This window comes from Dipodomys merriami, unplaced genomic scaffold, assembly GCF_024711535.1.
Source record: "Dipodomys merriami isolate MVZ:Mamm:240054 unplaced genomic scaffold, mDipMer1.0.p SCAF_3, whole genome shotgun sequence".
Classification (NCBI taxonomy): Eukaryota; Metazoa; Chordata; class Mammalia; order Rodentia; family Heteromyidae; genus Dipodomys; species Dipodomys merriami.
Genome location: NW_027204492.1, coordinates 117,111,757 through 117,132,697, shown reverse-complemented (window position 1 = coordinate 117,132,697; position 20,941 = coordinate 117,111,757). Strand labels below are relative to the sequence as shown.

Sequence of the window (20,941 nt, the reverse complement as noted above, 5' to 3'; positions counted from 1 at the left end):
GTCAGCCAATGAGCGTGCGGGAAACCCTATGGGCGTGGCCAACAGACTCACTGGAGCCTACAGTTGAAGTGGGCGTGGCCTGGGCTGCAGCCTCAGCCAATGGGCGTGCGGGAAACCCTATGGGCGTGGCCAACAGATACACTGGAGCCTGCAGGGGCGGTGGGCGTGGCCTGGAGTCCATAGTCAGCCAATGAGCGTGTGGGAAACTACATGGGTGTGGCCAACAGAGTCACTGGAGCCTGTAGTTGAAGTGGGCGTGGCCTGGACTCCAAGGTCAGCCAATGAGCGTGCGGGAAACCCTATGGGCGTGGCCTAAGGGATACACTGGAGCCTGCAGGGGACATGGGCGTGGCCTGGAGTCCATGCTCAGCCAATGAGCGCAGGGGAAGAGTCGTGGGCGTGGCCTAACAGATACCCTGGAGCCTGCAGTTGAAGTGGGCGTGGCCTGGACTCCAAGGTCAGCCAATGAGCGTGCGGGAAACCCTATGGGCGTGGCCTAAGGATACACTGGTGCCTGCAGGGGCGGTGGGCGTGGCCTGGACTCCATGCTCAGCCAATGAGCGTGCAGGAAACCCAATGGGCGTGGCCAACAGATACACTGAACCCTGCAGTTGAAGTGGGCGTGGCCAGGAGTCCATGCTCAGCCAATGAGCGTGTGGGAAACCCAATGGGCGTGGCCAACAGATACACTGGAGCCTGCAGGGGCGGTGGGCGTGGCCTGGAGTCCATAGTCAGCCAATGAGCGTGCGGGAAGCCCAATGGGCGTGGCCAACAGATACACTGGAGCCTGCAGGGGCGGAGGGCGTGGCCTGGACTCCAAGGTCAGCCAATGAGCGTGCGGGAAACCCTATGGGCGTGGCCTAAGGATACACTGGAGCCTGCAGGGGCGGTGGGCGTGGCCTGGAGTCCATGCTCAGCCAATGAGCGCAGGGGAAGAGTCGTGGGCGTGGCCTAACAGATACCCTGGAGCCTGCAGTTGAAGTGGGCGTGGCCTGGACTCCAAGGTCAGCCAATGAGCGTGCGGGAAACCCTATGGGCGTGGCCTAAGGATACACTGGAGCCTGCAGGGGACATGGGCGTGGCCAGGAGTCCAGCCTCAGCCAATGAGCGTGCGGGAAACCCTATGGGCGTGGCCAACAGAGTCACTGGAGCCTGTAGTTGAAGTGGGCGTGGCTTGGACTCCAAGGTCAGCCAATGAGCGTGCGGGAAACCCTATGGGCGTGGCCTAAGGATACACTGGAGCCTGCAGGGGACATGAGCGTGGCCTGGAGTCCATGCTCAGCCAATGAGCGCAGGGGAAGAGTCGTGGGCGTGGCCTAACAGACTCACTGGGGCCTGCAGTTGAAGTGGGCGTGGCCTGGACTCCAGCCTCAGCCAATGAGAGCAGGGGAACACTTAGGGGCGTGGCCTAACAGATACACTGGGGCCTGCAGTTGAAGTGGGCGTGGCCTGGAGTCCAAGGTCAGCCAATGACCGTGCGGGAAGCCCTATGGGCGTGGCCTAAGGGATACACTGGAGCCTGCAGGGGACATGGGCGTGGCCTGGAGTCCATGCTCAGCCAATGAGCGCAGGGGAAGAGTCGTGGGCGTGGCCTAACAGATACCCTGGAGCCTGCAGTTGAAGTGGGCGTGGCCTGGACTCCAAGGTCAGCCAATGAGCGTGTGGCAAACCCTATGGGCGTGGCCTAAGGAATAGACTGGAGCCTGCAGTTGAAGTGGGCGTGGCCTGGGCTGCAGCCTCAGCCAATGAACGCAGGGGAAGACTCAGGGGCGTGGCCTAACAGATACATTGGAGCCTGCAGGGGCGGTGGGCGTGGCCTGGACTCCAGGCTCAGCCAATGAGCGCGCGAGAACCCGGATGGCAGCCAGGGGGGGCGGGACTTGGCGCTGCCCGGCGCATGCGCACTTCCTTCCCGCGCCCTGGAGCCCCTCCCCCGGCCGGAAGTCAGACATGTGAGTGACAGCTGTGTGTGTATTGACCCTCCCATCCACTTCCGGGGTCACGCCTGCTCCTCCTCGCGCAGCGGGGTCACGGGGCAGTCCTCCTCCTCTGCCAGCGTCGGGGTGACGTCGGGGTCAGAGGTCAGAGGTCGGGGTTCAGGCACCGGCGGGCAGAGCCTGGGGAGGGGGGGGCGGGGAAAAGCGCGCTGGGGCGGGACTTCCGGCCCATGGTAGCCAAGGAAGGAAGGGGCGGGACCACCCTTCCCCCCCCCCGGTGACGTACTTCCGGCGGAAGCGCAGCGCCGCCAGCGCGGCCAGCACGGCTCCCAGCGCCCCCAGCGCGGGCGGCAGCCACGGCGGCAGCGCGGGCGGCGACGTGGTGACGCACGCTGCGTGGGGACGTCAGGGGGGCGTGGTCAGCACACCCCGGGCCGCTGGCCACGCCCCCCCCGATCGTGCGCATGCGCGGTGCTCACCGACGCGCTGCGCGGGGCCCCAGGCGCCCCAGGCCTCCAGCGCTCTGCGCATGCCCAGCTGCACGGAGAAGGCGCGCGGGGGGTTGCGGATGGTGTAGGAGTTCGCGGTCAACTGGGACAACCCGGGGTCGGGGGGGGGAGAGGTCAGGGGTCAGGGGTCAGCACCCCCACACTGTGTCCACCCCCCCCTGACCCTTGACCTCTACCCCCCACCCCAGACCCCCCCCGGGAGACGCCGATGACAGGTGGGGAAACTGAGGCACGCGCTCACATCGTCGACCTCCTGGAAGACACCAAGGGGCGGGGGAGAGCGGGGTCACGGGGGTCAGGGGTCAACCCCCCCTCACCCCAAACGTGACCCCTGACCCCGGGGCCGGGTCCAGGACCTATTATGGGATGGAGGCCAAGACCTATTATGGGATGGAGGCCAGGTGCAAGACCTATTATGGGATGGAGGCCAGGTGCAAGACCTATTATGGGATGGAGGGCAGGTCCAGAACTTATTATGGGATGGAGGGCAGGTCCAAAACTTATTATGGGATGGAGGGCAGGACCTATTATGGGATGGAGGGCAGGTGCAGGACATATTATGGGATGGAGGACAGGACCTATTATGGGATGGAGGCCAAGACCTATTATGGGATGGAGGCCAGGAACTATTATGGGATGGAGGCCAGGTGCAGGACCTATTATGGGATGGAGGCCAGGTGCAGGACCTATTATGGGATGGAGGCCAGGTGCAGGACCTATTATGGGATGGAGGCCAGGTGCAGGACCTATTATGGGATGGAGGCCAGGACCTATTATGGGATGGAGGGCAGGTGCAGGACCTATTATGGGATGGGGGCCAGGACCTATTATGGGATGGAGGCCAGGACCTATTATGGGATGGAGGCCAGGTGCAGGACCTATTATGGGATGGAGGCCAGGACCTATTATGGGATGGAGGCCAGGTGCAGGACCTATTATGGGATGGAGGCCAGGTGCAGGACCTATTATGGGATGGAGGCCAGGACCTATTATGGGATGGAGGCCAGGTGCAAGACCTATTATGGGATGGAGGGCAGGTCCAGAACTTATTATGGGATGGAGGGCAGGTGCAAGACCTATTATGGGATGGAGGCCAGGACCTATTATGGGATGGAGGGCAGGACCTATTATGGGATGGAGGGCAGGTGCAGGACCTATTATGGGATGGAGGCCAGGACCTATTATGGGATGGAGGCCAGGTGCAGGACCTATTATGGGATGGAGTCCAGGACCTATTATGGGATGGAGGCCAGGACCTATTATGGGATGGAGGCCAGGACCTATTATGGGATGGAGGGCAGGTGCAGGACCTATTATGGGATGGGGGCCAGGACCTATTATGGGATGGAGGCCAGGACCTATTATGGGATGGAGGCCAGGACCTATTATGGGATGGACGGCAGGTGCAGGACCTATTATGGGATGGAGGCCAGGTGCAAGACCTATTATGGGATGGAGGGCAGGTCCAGAACTTATTATGGGATGGAGGGCAGGTCCAGAACTTATTATGGGATGGAGGTCAGGACCTATTATAGGTAGGAGGCCAGGACCTATTATGGGATGGAGGCCAGGTGCAGGACCTATTATGGGATGGAGGCCAGGACCTATTATGGGATGGAGGCCAGGTGCAGGACCTATTATGGGATGGAGGCCAGGTGCAGGACCTATTATGGGATGGAGGCCAGGACCTATTATGGGATGGAGGCCAGGACCTATTATGGGATGGAGGGCAGGACCTATTATGGGATGGAGGGCAGGTGCAGGACCTATTATGGGATGGAGGCCAGGACCTATTATGGGATGGAGGCCAGGTGCAGGACCTATTATGGGATGGAGTCCAGGACCTATTATGGGATGGAGGCCAGGACCTATTATGGGATGGAGGCCAGGACCTATTATGGGATGGACGGCAGGTGCAGGACCTATTATGGGATGGAGGCCAGGTGCAAGACCTATTATGGGATGGAGGGCAGGTCCAGAACTTATTATGGGATGGAGGTCAGGACCTATTATAGGTAGGAGGCCAGGACCTATTATGGGATGGAGGCCAGGTGCAGGACCTATTATGGGATGGAGGCCAGGTGCAGGACCTATTATGGGATGGAGGCCAGGTGCAGGACCTATTATGGGATGGAGGCCAGGACCTATTATGGGATGGAGGCCAGGTGCAGGACCTATTATGGGATGGAGGCCAGGACCTATTATGGGATGGAGGCCAGGTGCAGGACCTATTATGGGATGGAGGCCAGGACCTATTATGGGATGGAGGCCAGGTGCAGGACCTATTATGGGATGGAGGCCAGGACCTATTATGGGATGGAGGCCAGGTGCAGGACCTATTATGGGATGGAGGCCAGGACCTATTATGGGATGGAGGGCAGGTGCAGGACCTATTATGGGATGGGGGCCAGGACCTATTATGGGATGGAGGCCAGGACCTATTATGGGATGGAGGCCAGGACCTATTATGGGATGGACGGCAGGTGCAGGACCTATTATGGGATGGAGGCCAGGTGCAAGACCTATTATGGGATGGAGGGCAGGTCCAGAACTTATTATGGGATGGAGGTCAGGACCTATTATAGGTAGGAGGCCAGGACCTATTATGGGATGGAGGCCAGGTGCAGGACCTATTATGGGATGGAGGCCAGGACCTATTATGGGATGGAGGCCAGGTGCAGGACCTATTATGGGATGGAGGCCAGGTGCAGGACCTATTATGGGATGGAGGCCAGGACCTATTATGGGATGGAGGCCAGGTGCAAGACCTATTATGGGATGGAAGGCAGGTCCAGAACTTATTATGGGATGGAGGGCAGGTGCAGGACCTATTATGGGATGGCACCCATGTCCAGGACTTATTATGGGATGGAGGCCACGTCCAGGACCTATTATGGGATGCAGCCCATGCTGAGGACCTATTATGGGATGGAGGCCAGGTGCAGGACCTATTATGGGATGTGAAATCAGTATATGACCCATTATGGGATGTAGGCAATGTCAATACATGATATTATGGGATGTAGAATCCGTGTATGGAATATTATGGGATGTAGACCATATCAGTGTATATTATGGGATGTAAAAAATCACTAGATGGAATATGATGGGATGTATCCGTGTCTATTATGGGATGTAGAATCACTAGATGGAATATTATGGGATGCGGAGTATGTCAATGTCTATTATGGGATGTATCACGCTAAATCACTATACGAACTATGATGGGATGTATCGGTGTATATTATGGGATGTAGATGTACGAAGGGATGTGTCTGTATATTATGGGATGTAGGTGAACTCCGATGGGCTGTGTATATATTATGGGATGTATAAACACTACATGGCATATTATGGGGTGTAGACTATGTCAATGTCTATTATGGGATGTATAGTAAAAAAATCACTATATGAAGTATTATGGGATGTATTAGCGTATATTATGGGATGGATAATCACTAGGTGAACTATGATGGGATGTATCCGTGTCTATTATGGGATGTATAATCACTGTATGGAATATTACGGGATGCAGACTATGTCAATGTCTATTATGGGATGGATAAGCACCTGAAGTATTATGGGATGCATCCTATGGCAATGTCTATTATGGGATGTATAATAATAAATCACTATATGAGCTATGATGGGATGTGTATATTATGGGATGTAGGTGCAGTATGATGGGATGTGTATATTATGGGATGTAGGTGCAGTATGATGGGATGTGTCTGTATATTATGGGATGTATAACCACTATATGGAATATTATGGGATGCAGACTACGTCAATGTCTATTATGGGATGGATAATCACTATATGGAATATTATGGGATGCAGAGTATGTCAATGTCTATTATGGGATGGATAATAAATCACTATATGAACTATGATGGGATGTATCCGTGTATATTATGGGATGCAGAATCAGTAGATATGATGGGATGTATTAGCGCATATTATGGGATGGATAATCACTAGGTGAACTTTGATGGGATGTGTCGGTGTATATTATGGGATGTAGGTGCACTACGATGGGATGTGTCTGTATATTATGGGATGGATAATCACTATATGGAATATTATGGGATGCAGACTATGGCAATGTCTATTATGGGATGTATAATAATAAATCACTATATGAACTATGATGGGATGTGTATATTATGGGATGTAGGTGAAGTATGATGGGATGTATCCGTATATTATGGGATGTAGGTGAAGTATGATGGGATGGGTCTGTATATTATGGGATGTATAACCACTATATGGAATATTATGGGATGCAGACTACGTCAATGTCTATTATGGGATGTATAATCACTATATGGAATATTATGGGATGCAGACTATGCCAATGTCTATTATGGGATGTATAATCACTGTATGTAATATTATGGGATGCAGACTATGCCAATGTCTATTATGGGATGTATAATCACTGTATGGAATATTATGGGATGCAGAGTATGTCAATGTCTATTATGGGATGGATAATAAATCACTATATGAACTATGATGGGATGTGTATATTATGGGATGTAGGTGAAGTATGATGGGATGTGTCTGTATATTATGGGATGTAGGTGAACTATGATGGGATGTGTCTGTATATTATGGGATGTATAACCACTATATGGAATATTATGGGATGCAGACTATGTCAATGTCTATTATGGGATGTATAATCACTATATGGAATATTATGGGATGCAGAGTATGTCAATGTCTATTATGGGATGGATAATAAATCACTATATGAACTATGATGGGATGTATCCGTGTATATTATGGGATGCAGAATCAGTAGGTATGATGGGATGTATTAGCGCATATTATGGGATGGATAATCACTAGGTGAACTTTGATGGGATGTGTCGGTGTATATTATGGGATGTAGGTGCACTACGATGGGATGTGTCTGTATATTATGGGATGGATAATCACTATATGGAATATTATGGGATGCAGACTATGGCAATGTCTATTATGGGATGTATAATAATAAATCACTATATGAACTATGATGGGATGTGTATATTATGGGATGTAGGTGAAGTATGATGGGATGTATCCGTATATTATGGGATGTAGGTGCACTATGATGAGATGTACGTGTATATTATGGGATGTAGGTGCACTATGATGGGATGTGTCTGTATATTATGGGATGTAGGTGCACTATGATGGGATGTATCTGTATATTATGGGATGTATAATTACTATATGAACTATGATGGGATGTGTCTGTATATTATGGGATGTAGGTGAAGTATGATGGGATGTATCCGTATATTATGGGATGTAGGTGAAGAATGATGGGATGTGTCTGTATATTATGGGATGTAGGTGAACTATGATGGGATGTATCTGTATATTATGGGATGTATAATTACTATATGAACTATGATGGGATGTGTCTGTATATTATGGGATGTAGGTGAAGTATGATGGGATGTATCCGTATATTATGGGATGTAGGTGAAGAATGATGGGATGTGTCTGTATATTATGGGATGTAGGTGAACTATGATGGGATGTATCTGTATATTATGGGATGTAGGTGAAGTATGATGGGATGTATCTGTATATTATGGGATGTATAATTACTATATGAACTATGATGGGATGTGTCTGTATATTATGGGATGTAGGTGCACTATGATGGGATGTGTCTGTATATTATGGGATGTAGGTGAAGTATGATGGGATGTGTCTGTATATTATGGGATGTAGGCGCACGGCGCTAGGGTGTGTCTATGATGGGATGTATCCGTCTATTAAGGGATGGGGGTGGGCGGGGTCCCCCTCCCCCTCGTGACGTCACAGGTGACGTCATCACCACCCTCCCTCGTTACCTGGAGATCCTCAGACGCTTCGGCGGGCTCCTGGGAGGACAGGAAGCGCGGGGTGACCCGGATGCACCCGCCCAGGCCACGCCCCCAGCTGCCCAGGCCACGCCCAGAGCGCCCAGGCCACGCCCAGGGCGCCCAGGCCACGCCCCCAGCTGCCCAGGCCACGCCCAGAGCGCCCAGGCCACGCCCCCAGCTGCCCAGGCCACGCCCAGAGCGCCCAGGCCACGCCCAGCCCGCCCAGGCCACGCCCCCAGCTGCCCAGGCCACGCCCAGAGCGCCCAGGCCACGCCCCCAGCTGCCCAGGCCACGCCCACCCGCCCAGGCCACGCCCAGAGCGCCCAGGCCACGCCCACCGCACACAGGCCCGAGGCCACGCCCACCGGCGCAGAGCAACGCTGAGTCACGGTGGGCGTGGCTTCGCAGGGCGTGTGGCCTCGGGCCTCCCAGAGCGGGTGGGCGTGGCTTAGCGTGTCAGGCACGGAGTGGGCGTGGCCTAGGAGGCGTGGGCGGGTGCTGGGAGCGTGGAGCGCGTGGTGGGCGTGGCTTCGCGGGTCAGGCACGGGGTGGGCGTGGCCTAGGAGGCGTGGGAGAGTGCTGGGAGCATGGAGCGCGTGGTGGGCGTGGCTTAGGAAGGCAGGCACGGGGTGGGCGTGGCTTAGAAGATGGATGGGCGCGTTGTGGGCGTGGCTTATTACATGGGTGAGCGCATTGTGGGCGTGGCTTAGTACATTGGCGTGCGCATTGTGGGCGTGGCTTAGCACATATACAAGCTCATTGTGGGCGTGGCTTAGCAGATGGATGAGCGCGTTGTGGGCGTGGCTTAGTACAGGGGCGAGCACATTGTGGGCGTGGCTTAGCACCTATACGAGCGCGTTGTGGGCGTGGCCTATTGAATGGGGAGCTCATTGTGGGCGTGGTCTAGTCTGTTACTAGTGGGCGTGGCCTGGCGAGCCCAGCCCGCGGTGGGCGTGGCCTGGACAGCATGGGCGTGGCCTGGCCGTCCCGGGGGCGTGGCCCCGCACCTTGCGCGTGCGCAGACGGAACAGGAAGCGCCCTGGGAAGGCGCTGTGCAGGGTCCAGGCCAGCACGGCGTCGGTGACGTTGCAGGACACGTTGACGCGGGGCAGGCTCGGCGTCTCTGCGTGCGTAGGAGCGTGGGGGTGGGACTTCCGGTCTGGGTGTCAGGGCTTTCCCCCCCCCCCGCGGCCCCGCCCCTCCCCGGACCGGAAGCTGACCCAAGCGACTCGGGGTGACGTGCACGTCGGCGCAGGGCCGCGCATGCGCGCCGGGCTCCGGGGGCGGGGCTCCCGCGGCGGAAGTGACGACGGTGACCACGAAGTGCTGCGGCAGCGCCGTGACGTCCGCGAAGACGCAGCGCGTGTGACGCCCCAGCGCGTCCGCCACGTACGCCGGGCACGCGCCGCGCCGGGGGGACCTGCGGCGCCGGAAGTGGGGATGCGGGGGCCGGAAGTGGGGGTGCGGGGCGGAAGGGCGGGACCAGGGGTGCACGACCGGAAGTGGGGGTGGGGAATGGGTCAGACCGGAAGTGGGGATGGGGGAATGGGACAGACCGGAAGTGGGGATGGGAAATGGGTGAGACCGGAAGTGGGGATGGGAAATGGGTGAGACCGGAAGTGTAGTGCCAACATTGATAGAACCGGAAGTGGGGATGGGAAATGGGTGAGACCGGAAGTGGGGATGTGAAGGAGTCAGACCGGAAGTGGGGATGGGGAATGGGTCAGACCGGAAGTGGGGATGGGGAATGGGTCAGACCGGAAGTGGGGATGTGAAGGAGTCAGACCGGAAGTGGGGATGAGAAATGGGTCAGACCGGAAGTGTAGTGCCAACATTGATAGAACCGGAAGTGGGGGTGGGGATGGGTCAGACCGGAAGTGGGGGTGGGGAATGGGTCTAGACCGGAAGTGGGGGTGGGTCAGACCGGAAGTGGGGGTGGGGAATGGGACAGACCGGAAGTGGGGATGGGAAATGGGTGAGACCGGAAGTGTAGTGCCAACATTGATAGAACCGGAAGTGGGGGTGGGGATGAGTCAGACCGGAAGTGGGGATGGGGAAATGGGTCAGACCGGAAGTGGGGGTGGGGACTGGGTCAGACCGGAAGTGGGGATAGAGAATGGGTGAGACCGGAAGTGGGGATAGAGAATGGGTCAGACCGGAAGTGGGGATAGAGAATGGGTCAGACCGGAAGTGGGGATGGGGAAATGGGTCAGACCGGAAGTGGGGTTGCAAATGGGTCAGACCGGAAGTGGACACCCTCCCACCCCCACCGGAAGTTCCCCCGTCCTCCCGGCGGCCGGAAGAGACCTGTCCCCGACCGGAAGTGCCGTCCCGAACCGGAAGTGCCCAGTCCCTGACCGGAAGAGCCCAGTCCCCGACCGGAAGAGCCCCTCCCCGTGACCGGAAGTGCAGTCCCGGACCGGAAGTGCCCAGTCCCCGACCGGAAGTGCCCAGTCCCCGACCGGAAGTGCCCAGTCCCCGACCGGAAGAGCCCTGTCCCCGACCGGAAGTGCCCCTCCCCGTGACCGGAAGTGATCCTCCCCGTGACCGGAAGTGCCCCGTCCCCGACCGGAAGTGCCCTCCCCGTGACCGGAAGTGCCGTCCCCGCGTTACCGGTCGTCCGTCCAGTGCAGGAAGTCCTGGCTGCCGGGCGGGGCGTCGGGGGCGGGGCTCCATTCGCAGGTGAGGCGGGCGGCGTCGTGCACCCAGCAGCGCAGGCGGGCGGCGGCGCCGGGCGGGGCGTCTGCGCGCGCGCGCCGTGACGTCACCGCGACCCCCCGTGACCCCCGTGACCCCGGGATGACCCCTCCCCTCCCCCCCGCGCTGACCTGGCGGCGGGAACAGCAGCGAGGCGGCGGCGGCGCGTCCCGCGCATGCGCGCACCGTGTAGTTGGCGGCGGCGCAGCGCGACACGAAGCGGAAGGAGCAGCGGCGGCCGCTGTGCGCCTGCGCGGGGCGCGGGGGGGGGCGTCAGGGGGCGGGGCCGGGGGGCGTGGCTAAGAGGGGGCGGGGCGAGGCCTCGGGCGACCAATGGGAGCGCGGGGAGGGCGGGGGCGGGGCCTAGAGGACGCGAGAGGGGGCGTGGCTATGAGTAGGGACGGGGCGGGGCCTCGGGCGGCCAATGGGAGGGCGAGGGCGGGGCCTAGAGGACACGAGAGGGGGCGTGGCTATGAGTAGGGACGGGGCGGGGCCTCGGGCGGCCAATGGGAGCGCGGGGAGGGCGAAGGCGGGGCCTAGAGGACGCGAGAGGGGCGAGAGGGGGCGTGGCTATGAGTAGGGACGGGGCGGGGCCTCGGGCGACCAATGGGAGGGCGAGGGCGGGGTCAAGAGGACGCGAGAGGGGTGAGAGGGGGCGTGGCCTAGTGAGGGAAAGCACGAGATACTAGGGGCGGGGCCTAGAGGACGCGAGAGGGGGCGTGGCTATGAGTAGGGACGGGGCGGGGCCGGGGAAGGCCAATGGGAGCGCGGGGAGGGCGAGGGCGGGGCCTAGAGGACGCGAGAGGGGCGAGAGGGGGCGTGGCTATGAGTAGGGGCGGGGCCGGGGAAGGCCAATGGGAGCGCGGGGAGGGCGAGGGCGGGGCCTAGAGGGGGCGTGGCTATGAGTAGGGACGGGGCGGGGCCTCGGGTGGCCAATGGGAAGCGAGCGGGGGCCGGGGGCGGGGCCTAGAGGACGCGAGAGGGGCGAGAGGGGGCGTGGCCTAGTGAGGGGAAGCACGAGGGGCCGGGGCGTGGCCTAGAGGACGCGAGAGGGACGAGAGGGGGCGTGGCCTAGTGAGGGAAAGCACGAGATCCTGGGGCGTGGCCTGGGGCCCTGGGCGTGGCCTAGCCTCTCTGTGAAGCCCTTGTGGGCCTGTCACGAGCCTGTGGGCGTGGCTTATGGCTGTGGGCGTGGCCTAGGCCATTTCCGAAGCCCTTGTGGGCCTGTCACGAGGCGGTGGGCGTGGCCTGAGGTTCTGGGCGTGGCCTAGCCTCTCTGTGAAGCCGTTACGGGCCTGTCACGAGGCTGTGGGCGTGGCCTAAGACTGTGGGCGTGGCCTAGCCTCTCTGTGAGGCCGTTAGGGGCCTGTCACGAGTCTGTGGGCATGGCCTGAGGGGGTGGGCGTGGCCTAGCCTCTCTGTGAAGCCCTTGTGGGCCTGTCACGGGGCTGTGGGCGTGGCCTGAGGGGGTGGGCGTGGCCTAGGCCGCCTCTGACGCCGTTGTGGGCGTGGCCCGGGGCTGTGGGCGTGGCCTAGCCTCTCAGTGAAGCCGTTAGCGGCCTGTCACGAGCCTGTAGGCGTGGCCTGACACTGTGGGCGTGGCCTAGCCTCTCTGTGAAGCCCTTGTGGGCCTGTCACGAGCCTGTGGGCGTGGCCTGAGGTTCTGGGCGTGGCCTAGCCTCTCTGTGAAGCCCTTGTGGGCCTGTCACGAGCCTGTGGGCGTGGCCTAAGACTGTGGGCGTGGCCTAGCCTCTCTGTGAGGCCGTTAGGGGCCTGTCACGAGCCTGTGGGCGTGGCCTAAGACTGTGGGCGTGGCCTAGCCTCTCTGTGAGGCCGTTAGGGGCCTGTCACGAGCCTGTGGGCGTGGCCTAAGACTGTGGGCGTGGCCTAGGCCATTTCCGAAGCCCTTCTGGGCCTGTCACGAGCCTGTGGGCGTGGCTTATGGCTGTGGGCGTGGCCTAGCCTCTCTGTGAAGCCCTTGTGGGCCTGTCACGAGCCTGTGGGCGTGGCCTGACACTGTGGGCGTGGCCTAGCCTCTCTGTGAAGCCCTTGTGGGCGTGGCCCCGGGCTGTGGGCGTGGCCTATGCTTCTGGGCGTGGCCTAGGCCGCCTCTGACGCCGTCGTGGGCGTGGCCCGAGGCTGTGGGCGTGGCTTATGGCTGTGGGCGTGGCCTAGCCTCTCTGTGAAGCCCTTGTGGGCGTGGCCCGGGCTGTGGGCGTGGCTTATGGCTGTGGGCGTGGCCTAGGCCGCCTCTGAAGCCGTTGTGGGCGTGGCCTAAGACTGTGGGCGTGGCTTATGGCTGTGGGCGTGGCCTAGCTTCTCTGTGAAGCCCTTGTGGGCCTGTCACGGGGCTGTGGGCGTGACCTGAGGGGGTGGGCGTGGCCAAGGCCGCCTCTGACGCCGTTGTGGGCGTGGCCCGGGGCTGTGGGCGTGGCCTATGCTTCTGGGCGTGGCCTAGGCCGCCTCTGACGCCGTTGTGGGCCTGTCACGAGGCTGTGGGCGTGGCCTGAGGGGGTGGGCGTGGCCTGGGACTGTGGGCGTGGCCTAGCCTCTCAGTGAAGCCCTTGTGGGCGTGGCCTGGGACTGTGGGCGTGGCCTAGCCTCTCAGTGAAGCCCTTGTGGGCGTGGCCCCGGGCTGTGGGCGTGGCTTATGGCTGTGGGCGTGGCCTCGCTCACCGTCTGCTGGTACCCGTCCCCGCGCAGGCAGCGCGCGCACCCCGCCGGCCCGTCCCACGTCAGCAGCCGCGACGCGGGGTCCACGCGCAGGTTCCGGAACACGACGGCGCCTGTGGGGTGGGGGGGGGGAAGAGGAGGGCGGGGCCGGAAGTCAGGGGGCGGGGCACCCACTTCCGGCGGGTCCCCGCAGCGACTTCCGGTGGGAGGACACTTCCGGTCACCGCAGCACCCACTTCCGGGCAGCACAGCATCCACTTCCGGTGGGAGGACAGCACAGCACCCACTTCCGGGCAGCACAGCACCCACTTCCGGTCAGTACAGCACCCACTTCCGGTCACATCAGTCACTTCCAGTCCGCACAGCATCCACTTCCGGTGGGAGGACAGCACGGCACCCACTTCCGGTCAGTACAGCACCCACTTCCGGTGAGAACGCATCCCAGCACCCACTTCCGGTGGGAGGACAGCACAGCACCCACTTCCGGTCACCGCGTCACCCACTTCCGGTCAGTACAGCACCCACTTCCGGTCAGTACAGCACCCACTTCCGGTCGGAACACTCGCCCCAGCGCCCACTTCCGGTCAGAACACTCACCACAGCACCCACTTCCGGTGCGAGGACTCACCCCAGCACCCACTTCCGGTCGGAACACTCACCCCAGCACCCACTTCCGGTCAGACACCTCACCCCAGCACCCACTTCCGGTCAGACACCTCACCCCAGCACCCACTTCCGGTCGGAACACTCACCACAGCACCCACTTCCGGTCGGAACACTCACCACAGCACCCACTTCCGGTCAGAACACTCACCACAGCACCCACTTCCGGTCAGAACACGCACCCCAGCACCTACTTCCGGTCAGAACACTCACCACAGCACCCACTTCCGGTGCGAGGACTCACCCCAGCACCCACTTCCGGTCAGAACACTCACCACAGCACCCACTTCCGGTCGGAACACTCACCACAGCACCCACTTCCGGTCAGACAACTCACCCCAGCACCCACTTCCGGTCGGATCACTCACCCCAGCACCCACTTCCGGTCAGACAACTCACCCCAGCACCCACTTCCGGTCGGAACACGCACCACAGCACCCACTTCCGGTCAGAACACTCACCCAGCACCCACTTCCGGTCAGAACACACCCCAGCACCCACTTCCGGTCGGAACACGCACCACAACACCCACTTCCGGTCGGAACACTCACCCCAGCATCCACTTCCGGTCGCAACACTCACCCCAGCATCCACTTCCGGTCGGAACACTCACCCCAGCACCCACTTCCGGTCGCAATACTCACCACAGCACCCACTTCCGGTCGGAACACTCATCTCAGCACCCACTTCCGGTCGGAACACTCATCTCAGCACCCACTTCCGGTCGGAACACGCACCCCAGCTCCCACTTCCGGTTGGGAGGACCCGCCCCGCACTCACCTGCGTCCCCCATCGGGGTCGGGGTCAGCGTCGGGGTCGGGGTCAGCGTCGGGGTCGCGCGCACAGGCCACAGCAGCAGCAGCAGCAGCGGGAGGCCTGGGGTGTCCATGGCGCGCGTGCGCATGCGCAGGGCCTCGGGGTCCCCCCCACACTGCGCAGGCGCCCCGCACTCGCCCGGGGCCTTTTATGAGCAGCGTCGGCCCCGCCCCGGATGGCTGCGGGCGGGCACACAGGAAGCCAGGCCTGCTCGGGGCGGGGCGACTTCCGGTGCCAGAGGCCCGAGGAGGGGGGGGAAGAGAGAGCGAGGGAGGGCTGGCCCCGCCCCTCCACCAATCCCAGGGCGGCTCCCTGAGTGAGTCCCGCCCCCCTTGTCAATCACAGGACAGGCCCTGAATCAGGCCTGAACCTCTCCACCAATCCCAGGGCGGCTCCCTGAGTGAGTCCCGCCCCCCTTGTCAATCACAGGACAGGCCCTGAAGCAGGCCTGAACCTCTCCACCAATCCCAGGGCGGCTCCCTGAGTGAGTCCCGCCCCCCTGTCAATCACAGGACAGGCCCTGAAGCAGGCCTGAACCTCTCCACCAATCCCAGGGCGGCTCCCTGAGTGAGTCCCGCCCCCCTGTCAATCACAGGACAGGCCCTGAAGCAGGCCTGAACCTCTCCACCAATCCCAGGGCGGCTCCCTGAGTGAGTCCCGCCCCCCTGTCAATCACAGGACAGGCCCTGAATCAGGCCTGAACCTCTCCACCAATCCCAGGGCGGCTCCCTGAGTGAGTCCCGCCCCCCTGTCAATCACAGCGCCTCAGGCCCCTCCCCTCCCTCCAGAATGTGCTAGGGCGGGGTTCCAGAACCTTCTGGAGGGGGATTCCTGGAAGGTTCTGGAAGATGCCACAACAGGGCGGGGATTGTCGCAGGAGAGGAGAAGCCAGTCAAGTCCAGAACTCTCCAGAACGTTCTAGAAGATTCCAGGACACTATAGAAGATTCCAGAACACTCCAGAATACTGTACTGTTCTCCAGAACACAGTACAGAAAACGATAGGGTACTACAGAACACTCCAGAACACTATAGAACATTCCAGAACACTCCAGAACACTATAGAACACTCCAGAATACGATAGAACACGCCAGAACACTATAGAATATTCCAGAATACTCCAGGAAGCTGTAGTGTACTACAGAACACAGTACAGAATATGATAGGGTACTACAGAACATTCCAGAACATTCCAGAAGACTCCAGAATACTATAGAATATTCCAGAATACTCCAGGGTGCTGTACTGTTCTCCAGAACACAGTACAGAAAACGATAGGGTACTACAGAACATTCCAGAACACTCCAGAATAGTATAGAACACGCCAGAACACCATAGAACAGTCCAGAACACGCCAGAACACTATAGAATATTCCAGAATACTCCAGGAAGCTGTAGTGTACTCCAGAACACAGTACAGAATATGATAGGGTACTACAGAACATTCCAGAACACTCTGTGTCTGTGTGTCCTGTGTCCGTCTGTCCTATGTCTGTGTGTCCTGTGTCTGTCTGTCCTGTGTCTGTCTGTCCTGTGTCCGTCTGTCCTGTGTCTGTGTGTCCTGTGTCTGTCTGTGTCTGTGTGTCCTGTGTCCGTCTGTCCTGTGTCTGTGTGTCCTGTGTCCGTCTGTCCTGTGTCTGTCTGTCCTGTGTCCGTCTGTCCTGTGTCTGTGTGTCCTGTGTCTGTCTGTCTGTGTCTGTGTGTCCTGTGTCCGTCTGTCCTGTGTCTGTCTGTCTGTCTGTCTGTGTCTGTCTGTCTGTCTGTCTGTGTCTGTGTGTCTGTCTGTCTGTGTCTGTCTGTGTCTGTCTGTCTGTCTGTGTCTGTCTGTGTCTGTCTGTCTGTCTGTGTCTGTGTGTCTGTCTGTCTGTGTCTGTCTGTGTCTGTCTGTCTGTCTGTGTCTGTCTGTGTCTGTCTGTGTCTGTGTCTGTCTGTCTATCTGTCTGTCTGTGTCTGTCTGTCTGTATCTGTCTGTCTGTCTGTCTGTCTGTTTCTGTCTGTGTCTGTCTGTGTCTGTCTGTCTGTGTCTGTGTGTCCTGTGTCCGTCTGTCCTGTGTCTGTGTGTCCTGTGTCTGTCCTGTGTCTGTGTGTCCTGTGTCTGTGTGTCCTGTGTCCGTGTGTCCTGTGTCTGTGTCTGTCTGTCTGTGTCTGTCTGTCTGTCTGTGTCTGTCTGTCTGTGTCTATCTTTGTCTGTCTGTCTGTGTCTGTCTGTCTGTCTGTGTCTGTCTGTCTGTCTGTGTCTATCTGTGTCTGTCTGTCTGTCTGTGTCTGTCTGTCTGTCTGTGTCTGTCTGTGTCTGTCTATCTGTGTCTGTCTGTCTGTCTGTGTCTGTCTGTCTGTCTGTGTCTGTCTGTCTGTGTCTGTGTCTGTCTGTCCTGTGTCTGTGTCTGTCTGTGTCTGTGTCTGTCTGTGTCTGTCTGTCTGTCCTGTTTCTGTGTGTCCTGTGTCCGTCTGTCCTGTGTCTGTGTGTCCTGTGTCTGTCTGTGTCTGTCTGTCCTGTGTCCGTCTGTCCTGTGTCTGTGTGTCCTGTGTCTGTGTGTCCTGTGTCTGTCTGTCCTGTGTCTGTCTGTCTGTCTGTCTGTGTCTGTCTGTGTCTGTCTGTGTCTGTCTGTGTCTGTGTGTCTGTCTGTCTGTGTCTGTCTGTCTGTGTCTGTCTGTTTGTGTCTGTCTGTGTCTGTCTGTCTGTGTCTTTCTGTGTCTGTGTGTCCTGTGTCTGTGTCTGTCTGTGTCTGTCTGTCTGTCTGTGTCTGTCTGTCTGTGTGTCTGTCTGTGTCTGTGTGTCTGTCTGTCTGTGTCTGTCTGTTTGTGTCTGTCTGTGTCTGTCTGTCTGTGTGTCTGTCTGTCTGTGTCTGTCTGTTTGTGTCTGTCTGTGTCTGTCTGTCTGTCTGTCTGTCTGTCTGTCTGTCTGTCTGTCTGTGTCTGTCTGTGTCTGTCTGTCTGTGTCTATCTTTGTCTGTCTGTCTGTGTCTGTCTGTCTGTCTGTGTCTATCTGTGTCTGTCTATCTGTGTCTGTCTGTCTGTCTGTGTCTGTCTGTCTGTCTGTGTCTATCTGTGTCTGTCTGTCTGTCTGTGTCTGTCTGTCTGTCTGTGTCTGTCTGTCTGTCTGTGTCTATCTGTGTCTGTCTGTCTGTCTGTGTCTGTGTCTGTCTGTCCTGTGTCTGTGTCTGTGTCTGTCTGTGTCTGTCTGTCTGTCCTGTGTCTATCCTTCTGTGTCTCTCTGTCTCTCTGTCTCTGTGTCCGTCCGTCTGTCCCCTCCCCCCAGGCCTCTCTGGCCCCAGCTGGGCAGGAAGTGGCTCTGGGCGGGGTCGGCCAGGGTCAGGCCTGCGGCCTGGGCTTCCTCCCCGTCACCACGGCAACGCTTCCTGCCCAGGGGGAGGGGGGAGGAGGGCAGGAACGAGACAGAGCGAGCGAGCTGGGCCCAGCACCCCCCCAACCCAGGCCCCAGACAGAGACCAAGGCCCCAGCACCTGCCTGCTGCTGGGTGCTGGGTGCTGAGTGCTCAATATCAGGGTGCTGGATGCTCAGTGTTCATTGCTGGGTGCTGGGTGCTGAGTGCTCAGTGCTCAATATCAGGGTGCTGGGTGCTCAGTGTTTATGGCTGGGTGCTGGGTGCTCAGTATCCAGGTGCTGGATGCTTGAGGCTCAATGCTACAGGCTGGCTGCTGGGTGCTGAATACTCAGTGCTCAAGATCAGGGTACTGGGTCCTCAGTGTTCATTGCTGGGTGCTCAGTGCTCACTGTTGGGTGCTGGGTGCTCAGTGCTGGGTCCTCACTGCTGGGTGCTCAGTGCTGGGTACTGGGTGCTCAGTATCAGAGTGCTGGGTGCTCAGTGTTCATTGCTGGGTGCTCAGGGCTCAGTGCTTGGTCCTGCGTCCTCAGTGCTGGGTGCTGGGTGCTCAGTATCAGGATGCTGGGTGCTGGGTCCTCAGTGCTGGGTAGTGAGTGCTCAGTATCAGGGTGCTGGGTGCTCAGTGCTGGGTAGTGAGTGCTCAGTACCAGGGTGCTGGGTGCTCAGTGCTGGGTAGTGAGTGCTAGGTATCAGGGTGCTGGGTCCTCGGTGCTTGGTGCTGGGTACTCGGTGCTTGGTGCTGGGTACTCGGTGCTGAGTGCAGGGTGCTCAGTATCAGGGTGCTGGGTGCTGAGTTCCTCTTGCTCGGCCTGGCCGGGCGCCAACACCACAGCCCAGATGACCTAGTGGGGGAGGACGGGGTCAGAGGGCGTGAACCGTGGAGCAGGGGGTCGCTGTCTGTCCGTCTGTCCGTCCGTCTCCACTCAGTCTGGCCGTCTGTCTGTCTGTGTCTGTCTGTGTCTGTCTGTCTGTCTGTGTCTGTCTGTCTGTGTCTGTCTGTGTCTGTCTGTCTGTGTCTGTCTGTGTCTGTGTCTGTCTGTGTCTGTCTGTCTGTGTCTGTCTGTCTGTCTGTCTGTGTTTGTCTGTCTGTGTCTGTCTGTCTGTGTCTGTCTGTGTCTGTCTGTCTGTCTGTGTCTGTCTGTCTGTCTGTGTCTGTTTGTCTGTCAGTCTGTGTCTGTCTGTCTGTGTCTCTCTGTCTGTGTCTGTCTGTGTCTGTCTGTCTGTCTGTCTGTGTCTGTCTGTCTGTCTGTGTCTGTCTGTCTGTGTCTGTCTGTGTCTGTCTGTGTCTGTGTCTGTCTCTGTCTGTCTGTCTGTGTCTGTCTGTCTGTGTCTGTCTGTCTGTGTCTGTCTGTGTCTGTCTGTCTGTCTGTGTCTGTCTGTGTCTGTGTCTGTCTGTGTCTGTCTGTCTGTGTCTGTCTGTCTGTCTGTGTCTGTCTGTCTGTGTCTGTCTGTGTCTGTCTGTGTCTGTCTGTCTGTCTGTGTCTGTCTGTCTGTCTGTCTGTGTCTGTCTGTGTCTGTCTGTCTGTGTCTGTCTGTGTCTGTCTGTCTGTGTCTGTCTGTGTCTGTCTGTCTGTGTTTGTCTGTCTGTGTCTGTCTGTCTGTGTCTGTCTGTGTCTGTCTGTCTGTCTGTGTCTGTCTGTCTGTCTGTGTCTGTTTGTCTGTCAGTCTGTGTCTGTCTGTCTGTGTCTCTCTGTCTGTGTCTGTCTGTGTCTGTCTGTCTGTCTGTCTGTGTCTGTCTGTCTGTCTGTGTCTGTCTGTCTGTGTCTGTCTGTGTCTGTCTGTGTCTGTGTCTGTCTCTGTCTGTCTGTCTGTGTCTGTCTGTCTGTGTCTGTCTGTCTGTGTCTGTCTGTGTCTGTCTGTCTGTCTGTGTCTGTCTGTGTCTGTGTCTGTCTGTGTCTGTCTGTCTGTGTCTGTCTGTCTGTCTGTGTCTGTCTGTCTGTGTCTGTCTGTCTGTCTGTCTGTGTCTGTCTGTGTCTGTCTGTGTCTGTCTGTGTCTGTCTGTGTCTGTCTGTCTGTCTGTCTGTCTGTGTCTGTCTGTGTCTGTCTGTCTGTGTCTGTCTGTCTGTCTATGTGTCTGTCTGTCTGTGTCTGTCTGTCTGTGTCTGTCTGTCTGTGTCTGTCTGTCTGTGTCGGTCTGTCTGTCTGTCTGTGTCGTGTCTGTCTGTGTCTGTCTCTCTGTGTCTGTGTCTGTCTGTCTGTGTCTGTCTGTGTCTGTCTGTGTCTGTCTGTCTGTGTCTGTCTGTCTGTGTGTGTGTCTGTCTGTGTCTGTGTCTGTCTGTGTCTGTCTGTCTGTGTCTGTGTCTGTCTGTGTCTGTCTGTGTATGTCCGTCTGTCTGTCTCTGTGTCTGTCTGTCCCTCTGTGTCCGTCCGTCTGCACCCACCTGCTGTGGGTCGCTGACCTTGTCCCGGATTCGGGGGACGGGGCGGCAC

The 20,941-nt window shown here is 58.4% G+C and overlaps 1 protein-coding gene across 1 annotated transcript; it reads right to left on the bottom strand.

Moving 5' to 3' along the window:
• Window positions 1–1,872: 1,872 nt before the first annotated feature.
• Window positions 1,873–15,286, bottom strand: LOC138840505 (interleukin-3 receptor subunit alpha-like). Its single transcript, XM_070040912.1, has 11 exons — window positions 15,130–15,286; window positions 13,690–13,799; window positions 11,145–11,262; window positions 10,930–11,059; window positions 9,537–9,736; window positions 9,324–9,439; window positions 8,305–8,334; window positions 2,688–2,699; window positions 2,417–2,528; window positions 2,224–2,329; window positions 1,873–2,117 (listed from the first exon to the last, which is right to left on the bottom strand). Exons 1-11 carry the CDS (start codon window positions 15,251–15,253, stop codon window positions 2,000–2,002), a joined length of 1,176 nt encoding a protein of 391 aa, XP_069897013.1. The 5' UTR covers window positions 15,254–15,286; the 3' UTR covers window positions 1,873–1,999.
• Window positions 15,287–20,941: the final 5,655 nt, after the last annotated feature.